The sequence below is a fragment of the Heterocephalus glaber genome, unplaced genomic scaffold (genome assembly GCF_053883595.1).
Source record: "Heterocephalus glaber isolate CG9 unplaced genomic scaffold, H.glaber_assembly_v1.0 deba00001428, whole genome shotgun sequence".
NCBI classification, from domain to species: Eukaryota; Metazoa; Chordata; class Mammalia; order Rodentia; family Bathyergidae; genus Heterocephalus; species Heterocephalus glaber.
Window position 1 is genome coordinate 12,104,730 of NW_028258293.1, and position 9,770 is coordinate 12,114,499.

The 9,770-nt window shown below is 49.5% G+C and overlaps 1 protein-coding gene and 1 long non-coding RNA gene across 2 annotated transcripts; one reads left to right on the plus strand and one right to left on the minus strand.

The window, feature by feature from the left end:
- Positions 1-71: 71 nt before the first annotated feature.
- On the minus strand, positions 72-4,142 carry Tmem86a (transmembrane protein 86A). The gene is made up of 3 exons (XM_004851537.4): positions 3,977-4,142; positions 1,985-2,249; positions 72-1,671 (listed from the first exon to the last, which is right to left on the minus strand). The coding sequence occupies exons 1-3, from the start codon at positions 3,995-3,997 to the stop codon at positions 1,271-1,273; spliced, it is 687 nt and encodes a 228-aa protein (XP_004851594.2). The 5' UTR covers positions 3,998-4,142; the 3' UTR covers positions 72-1,270.
- Positions 2,248-6,278, plus strand: LOC147827971 (uncharacterized). Its single transcript, XR_015451420.1, has 2 exons — positions 2,248-2,728; positions 3,746-6,278. It is a non-coding gene; the product is annotated as an uncharacterized LOC147827971 (long non-coding RNA).
- The last annotated feature ends 3,492 nt before the right edge of the window (positions 6,279-9,770 follow it).

Genomic DNA, 9,770 nt, shown 5'->3' on the forward strand with positions numbered 1-9,770 from the left:
CTGAGGACAGCCAAGGCTCCTGGCACCATGCCCCCACTCCCTCTCAAGGACAGGCACGTGCCACACAGGCAGACATGTGGGGCAGGCAATAGCCCTTGGTTTTTGTTTATTTTTTATTTCACATGGTCAGTAAAGGATGGACTGTTCCACCCTTGCTCCCCTTGCATTGAATGTGCCATGGGTTTTAAGACCCCATAGTGTCATTTGGACCCCCCCTCTTGCTCCCAGTGCAGGAGGGGCAGGGAGGAAACCACTGAGAATGGGTGTGGGGGGTCCTAGCTCTGAGCCAGGCTCAGCACCCCTCAGCAGCTCCGAGGCCCTCTCCTTATGAGACGTTTACAGACAGCAGGACAGAGACATACGGTAGAGAAACACAGTCCACACACGCACACACGCACACACACACAGACTGGCCCCCTCCTTGGCATGGTTCACCCCAGCCCTGGGAACAGGGTCTAAGAGTGGTCGCTGGAGCCTGCAATCTGGGTTTGCCTGTGAGAGACACAGGGCCAACTGAACCCTTGGTATAGGAAGCTCCCTCTCCTGCCACCCCAGACAGACACCCCTTCTCTTCCCCATTCACCACTAAAAGATTGTTCAAGTAATAAGGATAAACACATGGAAAGGAGGCCGGGGATTTAGCTCAGTGGTTCTGCCGCCTGCCTCACAAGCGCAAGGTCCTGAGTTCGACCCCCAGTACCAAAAAAAAAAACATGGAATGGAAAGGAGACTCCAACCTCATCCAATCTTCCCAACTAACGGCCAGTGAAAAGTCCTTCAAGCCCTGGCCCACGGTTCTCTCAGCACAGATTGCTCCCCTCTTTCCTGCAACTTTGTGCTGAGCAGCAAGGGTGGGAATGGATAAGCCCAGCACTGCCTTGGTCCTAGGCATAAGAGATGGAATCATACTCTTCCACCTGGTAGGGAATGAGGTCAAGAAGGTAAGCACCATCATCCTCGGGGGGGAGGTCCTGACAGTCCTGATGGAGTAGAGGTGGGAGAGGTCTACCTTTGCCTCCCGCAGGGGCAAGCAGCGGCAGCCCGCCTGAGTGCACAGTGTTGTCCTGGACCACTAGCTTTGCTAGGGAGATCCTTCTGCTTACCCCCTCCAACTCGTCAATTCCCCACGCAGTACCTGCTGCCCCAGGCTGCCCTGCAGCCATCCTGATGCAGCTCCTCCTACAGGAGGTTCCCAGGGTCTGGACCCCAACCCCAGGAGAGAGGGATGTGCAGACCCTGGCCTCTCAGCCAGCCTTGCTCAGTCTATAGTCTACCGGCTCTCAACAGCTGACAGGGCGATGAGCATCTGAGCAGCGTAGTAGGTGGACATGATGAGTGCCCGGGAATAGGGCACAGGAAAGCAGAACTTGTTGAGCCCGATGGTCAGGTCTGAGATGATAAAGAGCAGTGCGCCACTGCCAGCTGCCAGCTCCGTCCAGCGCCAGGCTGCCCCGACCAGCCGAAGCCCTGCCACAGCTCGCCAGCCCATGAAGCTGATGATGACCACATAGACTCCCACCAGGTAGGTGAAGGCACCTGAGAGGCCAGGGTAGAGGAGGACATAGCACAGGCCTGACAGCACTCCCATCACCAGACCTGTCCGGACAGCCAGTGGCCGCATGCCAAAGGCCGAGGCGTAGAGCATGTGGGTCACAGCAAACATCAGCATACCTGGGAGTGAGAGGGGATAGGAGATGCTGAAGGCAGTGACCATGAGTTTTTGGGGGTGGGCATAACCCAGCAGCTTTGCATTAAAAGTCACAGGGGTGGGATGATCCATAAGGTAAAGATCACCCCCAAACATACACACTGTCCTAAACTGATCAGTAGATCACTAGCACCCATCTACAGGGGATCCCATGGTCCCTGGCCTGGGAAAACCCCAAACTTCCTGTTCAAAAGTCCCTTGTCCAAATCCGTGGCTCCCTCAGGACTGTTTCGCCCAGCCTCAAACCCCTTCCAGGCAGCTACAGTGACCACTGACCATGCACGAAGTAGCCCTGGTCCTGCCAGATGAGGAAGGCATCACCTAGAGCAGAGAAGACGAGCCCCACAAAGATGCGGGTGGCGCTGGGGTGGGCCTGCAGGAATCCAAGGCCATGCGCCAGCAGGAAGAGCCACAGGCAGAAGATGGGCAGGCACTTGATGAGGGCGCTGACCCACGAGGGGCTGGAGGAGGGCAGCCAGAGTACAAAATACACACAGGTGGCCTTGAAGAACGGCACTAGTTTGGGTCCCTCACTCTTCACCTGGAAGACACAGGGCGAGGGCAGCACTGAGATCATGCAAGCTCAGAAACACTGTGGGGCTTACAGCCAGCATCTTCAACCCCACCACCTACCCCAGAAACAAGCCTTTACCCCACCTCCACCCTGAACAGGGAGGACACAGTCTCCAGCCAGACCTTCTCCAACCCGCAGAAGTGAGTGAGCAAACCCATTGTCACCCTTAAGCCCCATTCCTTGGGAGGGGGAGACTCCACTGTCTTGGTTACTCTTCTCCACGGGGCAGGCAGCTCACAGTCCTGAGTCCCCTTCTTCAGCCCAATGCTCTTCCCTTCCTTGCTCCCTCTCTCTGCCTCTATAGCACCTCCTTAGCCCCTCCCTCTCACAGCATGAGCCCCCAGCTGTGTGAACTGCAGTGAAGTCAGTGGAAAACCACAGAGACTGGCCAGCTCATGATCCTCAGCAGAGGGCAGGAGACAAGCTTAGGGCCTTGGCAACACCAGGTGAGTGCCAGGAATGTGGGAGGGCAGGAGATGATAACCACCTCCACTCCCACAGGCTCTGTCCTCCTCAGCCTCCTCTAGACTAAAGGTGGCACCACGGATGAGGAGAGTGGCTAGGGATGCTGGGTAGAGAGAGAGCCATGAGTTGGGAGTAAAAAAAACTGTCCCTGAAACATCAGAGACCTCAGAATTGGGGGAAGGGGTGTGTGTGTGTTGTTTCCCAGAAAACAAGAGCAACTGGAGGGAGGGGAGAAAGAGGCAGGAAGGGAGAGGGGGAGGGCTTCTTTTCCCAGCTTCTGCTCTGGAGCCAGCAGACAGCTTGGGAGAGATAGGGAACTGAGAGAGAGAAGTTAGAGCAGCTGACTTGGTCTCAGCCGGATTAGGGGGAGGGTGGCTGAAGAAAGGCTGAACCCAAGGCCACTGCAGGCACAGTCCAAACTGGGGGAGGGACGGCTGCAGAGATTCTGAATCTGGGATGCCCTGAAGCACCTTTCCTTGGGTAGCTGGGGTCCTAGATACCCACACTCTGCCCGAAGTTATTTTTCTCCGCTAAAGTGTCTCTGGCTGGTCAAGCCCAGGGTTCTGGGGACACACTTCGATTCTCGGGACCACCAAATACTGATAAGGCAGACCGTAATGGAGGCGGGCAGCCTGTTCTTGCAAGAGCAGGGAGTAGAGATGACTTTCCCTTCACAAAGAAACACCCGTCAAGGTGGTCAGGGTGAGGCTAAGGCAGAGACGGACACAGGAGGAGATGCCACCTCCCAGCCCGGGCAAGCATCACTGGTCTTCTCCCTCCTCTCCCCCAACCCCCTATTTCTAGGAGAAACTGGCAGTGGGCAGGGAGACCATGACAGCCATAGAGAATCCAGCGCTAGAAAAAGAAGGGTGGGAAACAAGACAAAGGCTGGAGTTGAGAAAGTGTGAAAAGGAAGCAAAGTCAATAATGACCATCTTCCCCCAGCGCGTAACAGTGCAGCGCAGATTCAGCGCGTCCAACCTGCGCCTTGTTTATAGGAGGAAAAGGAAGGCAACTTGGATTCTCAGGAGGACCCCGTCACCCTCTGCCCGCCTCCACGCCGCCCTGTTATCCCCTCCACGGAACCCGCGGCCACCGCAACCCCAGGCCGCGACCCGCCGACCCGCGCCGCGCGCACGCAGATCAACAAAGTCACGCTTCCGAGTCACGTGCCCGATGTTTTCCTCCCTCCCGCGGGCGCGCTAGGAGGAGCCCGCTCGCTCACTCACCACAGTGACCGGGGACACCATGTCGGCGGCGGCGGGGGCCACCCACTCTGCTCCGGGATGTAGCGGTCGGGACGCAGCCACGGCCAGGTGAGCAGGTAGCGACGTAACAAACTCCGGGCGCTAGAGTTCTGTCTGTGAACTCCGCGACGTCACCACGGACACCGCCAATCAGCGGGCCGGAGCCGGGGTGGGCGGGGCCAAGCGGGAGACGCCGGCCTGCCTCTCCGGGTCTCAACCCTGGGTTCTCCCAAGGCGGGAGGCGGAGCCCGAATCCCCGCCCCCTCAGAAGGCGGGGCCAGAACATCTCGTAAAACGTGACGGTGACCCCCCCCCAGGGACCGGAGTGAGGAGCGGGATTGGCTCGGAGACAAACACATCCCTGCCCTAGACACCTGGCAGACACGGTTTCTCCTAAGCCAGGACAGATTCCCTTCGGCCTTCAAACAGGCAATCCCCGCAGACACAATTGCACAACTTTCCCTGGGTACAGACACCTCCAAATGGACACACAATGATCAGCAAGCGCACAGTCTTCGAGAGAGACTCCTGGGTAGTACACAGAAAGGCCCACAATCCTAAGAAATATACAAACGTGCAGAATCGCAGTTACACTACACAAGGATCAGACACTCAACTGCTCTTGGCCACACACCTCTCACAAATCAGAGACGACTGTAACACACACGAACAACAACAGACCAAGAAGGACAGAGAGACGGACTCTGCATATTCTAAAGAAGCAGAGCAATGTGAATTAACTGCCAAAAATATGTGAATGGATTTCATGTTGATATTACATAAAGTTACACAAATATGTGAGGAACTCAGCATGCTCAGAATCATGAGAATTACACGGGCGAACCGGTAGGTGTTAAATGGACTGGAATGAGTTCCGGTTCTGCTGCTTCCACGCTTCGCGATTGGGTGAATCACGGTCCTCCCTGGCCTTGCTTTCCTCACGTGTAAGTTGGGTGGATGATCTCTACGGTTTTACTGGACAGACGCGTGGGGGTGGGGAAGAAGGGGGTTCAAGAAAGGTAAGTGGAGGGGCTGGGGATTCAGCTCAATGGTTCCACCGCCTGCCCCGCAACGCAAGGACCCGGGTTCGATGCCCGGTAACAACAACAACAACAACAAAAAGGTAAGTGGAGCAGGATTCCTGAAAATGAACAGTTCAGTTCCACCTCGCAGGTCCTGGGGTCTGTGGTCGAAGTGCAGTGACTCTGTTTTGGGCTTTGGGGACCAGGGGGACAGGAGGCACCAGTCCTAAATAGCAGCCATCAAGGGCTAGCTAGGATGGTGACACTAGGGTGCTCTGCTGTACCAAGAACCAGGGAGGGACGAATCGGTTAAAATATCCTGTGAGCGCCTACAGTGGATCTTTTCTTCTCTTTTGGGCCCCAGCCAGCTTTTGCTAAGCCTGAGTTGATGACCTGACAACTCCTCCAAGGTGGGACAGCCCTCCCTAGTGACAAATTTGACAACCAGAGATGAACCATGTTCAGTAAGGATGGGAGTCAAGGATTTGGGATAGGGTAGGGGGGAGAGGTCACCCAAAGTCAGCCCCACTCCCCTCTAGACACCTCCTACAAGGAGCCCCATTGGTCAATGAATGCTGCTTATTCAGCTTTCTTTCCAGTTGGGGTGTGGAGAGACCTATGTCCCCAGAGTGAAGGACAAGAGTTGTTGCATCCAAGGCTTTGTCACATGCACACATTCGTGCATACACACACACACATCCACAAAATGTGCTGCCCAAAATAACACTGGACTGAGAGAAATACTGTACTTAGTACTAGTCCCTCCTCGTGACTTGCTGGCTGTGTAATTAGGCCTATCACGCCATCTTTAGAGCCTCAGTTTTAGCACTAATAAAATCCAGGCCTTGTGCCAGAAGATAAGTACAGTACAAACATTCCAGTCTTCCAGCTAAACCCTCTAAAAGAGACAGTTCCAGCTAACTCTCGGGGTTAATTCTCAGAAATCAGCCAAGTCAGGGCATTTTTCATTTCTCTGCATCTTCATTTCCCTAATTATGAAAATGAAGCCAGGCATGCTGGCACACACTTTTAACCCCAGCATTCAGGAGGCTGAGGCATGAGGATCATTGCAATTTTGAGGCCAGCCTGGGATATGAGTTCAAAGCCAGCCTGAACTACATAGCAAGACCCTGTCTCAAAAAATCAGAAGAAAAAAAAAGATTGGGCTGAGGGTGTGGTTCGATGGTAGAGTGGTATAGTGCTTGCCTAGTATGGCTGAGTTCTCTCCAGCATGGAAAAAGAAAAAGAAAAAAGAGGGAAAGGGAGAGAGAGAAAAAGAGAGAACTACATCAGTGGTTCCCAACAAGTGGAGATCATAATTACTTGGGAAATTTTTTAAAACATAAATGGCTTACTTCCAAAACTATTATATAGGATTAATGCAATGCCGATTGAAATTCTAACAATATATTTCACAGAACTAGAGAAAACAATCCAAAAATTCATTTGGAACCAGAAGAGACATAGAATAGCAAAAGAAATTTTAGACAACAGAGATATGGCTGGGGGTATTACAATCCCCAACTTGAAATTATACTACAAAGCTACTGTGATAAAAACAGCATGGTATTGGCAAAGAAAAGACCCAAGGATCAGTGGAATAGATTAGAAGATGCAGAAACAACTACAGATATGCTCAGCCACCTCATCTTTGACAAAGGAGCCAACCATCCTCATCGGAGGAAAGATAGCTTATTTAATAAATGGTGTTGGAAAAACTGGATTTCAGCCTGCCAAAGACTAAAACTAGAACCATACCTATCACCATGCACTAAATTAAGATTGAAGTGGATTAAAGATTTAAATATTAGGACAGAAACACTAAATTTGCTGGAAGATAAGTTAGGTAGAACTCTTGAAGATATTGGTATAGGAAAAGACTTTATGAACAAAACCTCAGTGCCACAGGAACTTGCACAAAAAATCAACAACTGGGATCTTATTAAAAAGCTTCTGCACTGCAAGAGAAACCACCAACAGAGCTAAGAGACAACCTACAATGCAGGAAAAAATTTTCAGCAACTGTACCTTAGACAAAGGACTACTATCTAGAACATGTAAAGAACTGAAAAAAATCAGACCCCCCCAAATTCAAAGACCCAATTCAAAAATGGGCATCTGAAATGAACAGACATTTCTCAGACAAAGAAGTCAAAGCAGCAAATAAATATATGAAAAAATGTTCGACATCACTGGTCATTCGAGAGATGCAGATGAAAACAATACTTAGATTCCACTGCACCCCAGAAAGAAGGGCTGCTATTAAGAAATCATCTAATAACAAATGCTGGCGGGGGTGTGAGGAGAAAGGAACCCTTCTCCAGTGTTGGTGGGAGTGCAGACTGGTGCAGCCACTGTGGAAATCAGTATGGAGATACCTCAAAGAACTAGACTTAGAGGTCCCATTTGACCCAGCTATGCCCTTGCTGGGTATCTTCCCAAAAGAATTAAAAGCATCATACCACAGCGATATTGCTTTATTTTTTTTTTGGTACTGGGGATCGAACTCGGGTCCTTGCAGTTGCGAGGCAGATGGCAGAACCACTGAGCTAAATCCCTGGCCCATTCCACAGTGATATATGTGCACCCGTGCTTATAGCGGCACAGTTTGTAAAAGCTTGGAAGCAGCCCAAGTTCCCATCAACTGGAAACTGGATAAAGAAAATGTGGGGTTTTTTAAATAAAATGGAGTACTACTCAGCCATAAAGAATGAGAAACTAGAGACATTTATAGCTAAATGGATGCATATTGAGGCCATACTCTCAAGTGAAATAAACAGGACTCACATGTATAAATACCAAATAGTTTCTCTATTGTGAGAAACAAAGTGTAATTAAGGATATACACGGATGAAATGGCCTAATAACATATTTCTCAGATTGTGTTTCCATCGCGTGTCATATGACTGTATCGAAATTTAAATTAGGGAGAAGTTTGGCTTATTTGGAGTCTGCTAACTAACTGGAGTTTTTTTCCAGATCATTATTTGTTCAGTGTTGGTTTTGGGGACCTTTCTGAAACAAATCACATCCTCTGGTGTCTTGTTGGTGCTTGAGATGCTTTTTTAAGTTATATGGAAAAATGTTTAAGGGCTTGTCAATTTTGTTTTGGTTGAGTTCTACTGTATTTGAATATTATTGTAGGTTTTTTCCCCTTGCATTGTTCTTCTTTGAATGGTTTTTTTTTCTTTGAATGGTTTTAATTTTTTGTATGTGTGTGTGTTTGATAATAAAGTTATTTTTTAAAAAATAAAAATTTAAAAAATTAAAACATAAATGGCTTTGTCCCACCCTAATCCTCCTAATTTACAGAATGTAATAATCTTGTATACACAGATACCTAAATACTGCATACAAAACATGAGATCTAGAACTCTCACCTGTGAAGTTTGAATCAGTACTGAATTACCCAATAGACAAGTGAGTCACATACATAATCCCTTCCCTCCAAGCTAGTTATTCTTTGCTCCCCACCACCCCGATCTATGCTTGGTCATTCTCCATCCTGCCCAGGAGCCTAGACTTCAAGGTTTATAGCATCAGGGCTCCCCTGCCCTTGGCTTCTAGCTGAGTTCAGCTCATGAGAGTCTAAGGCCAATCTAAGAATGGGAGGGTGAAGTCCACTAGCCAGGGCTGAGAAGCTGGCAGTTCTAGGGGCTGTGGTTCTCTGTGGCCAGCTCTAGACTCACTGCTCACTCTTTCAGGCCTGGGGTGCCAGTGATCTTCACCCAACACTGGTTTCTTTAACCCTCCCCACATCTCTGCAAGTGGTCATTGAATTCTTTTCTGTTAAATTCTTGAGATGCCAGCACTCTGACTGATATAGGCACTAACAAATAAGAGGCAATTGCTACTCCCTTCCCCAAAGTAAAGAACTTATCCTAATTCCATTCATTTGGGTAAGATTTTGTCTATTTAAAAAAATAAAATTTTATTTACTACTGTGTGTTTTTACTTTGGATTGCACATTGCAGGGAACGGAGCCTGGGATATGGCTGCCTGCAAATTGGCATTACTTCCTTTCTATACCCCCAAATAATCTGTTAGCATGGTCCTTTTCACACAGTTTTGTAATTTTCTCTGTCCTTGCTCATCTCCTCTGTAAGACTGTGAACTCACAAGTTCATTCATCCAACAAATGTTCCCTGCGCACCTCATATGTGTCCTGTGCACCGCCTGCCTCACAAGCACAAGGTCCTGAGTTTGATCCCCGGTACCAAAAAAAAATGTTTCCTGTGCACCTCTTATGTGCTAACCACTGAGACAGGTGCTGGAGTTTAAAATATTGAGTAAAACAGGTTCTGTCCTCACGGAGCCCACTGTTCACTTCAGGCAGGCAGGTAAACAGATGAGCAGTGTGGCAACTGAAATAGTTGAGGGATGAAGGTGTGCCACAGGTAACATCAAAGAGACATCAGAATCATTAATCACACCTGACTCAGCTGGAGAAGCTGGGCTAAATCTACAAGGGTGAGTCATCTCCTTTAATCAGACATCTGTGGATGCAATGTCCTATACAAATCATATATATGAAATCATATATATGAATAAAAGCACAGAGACACACTGAATTCAGTGAAATAGCTGTAGTACTGGGGTGTGCTGGGGAGTGGAAATGGAGAACCCAGAGAAGTAAGCATGAGCCATGTCAGGAAGGGTCTTGAATGTCCTACAAAGGAGTTTGGACTTGACCTAGTAGATGACAGTAAGCCAGTCATCTTCTGTTCCTTAATTTCACTTTGGGCCTGGCTCCT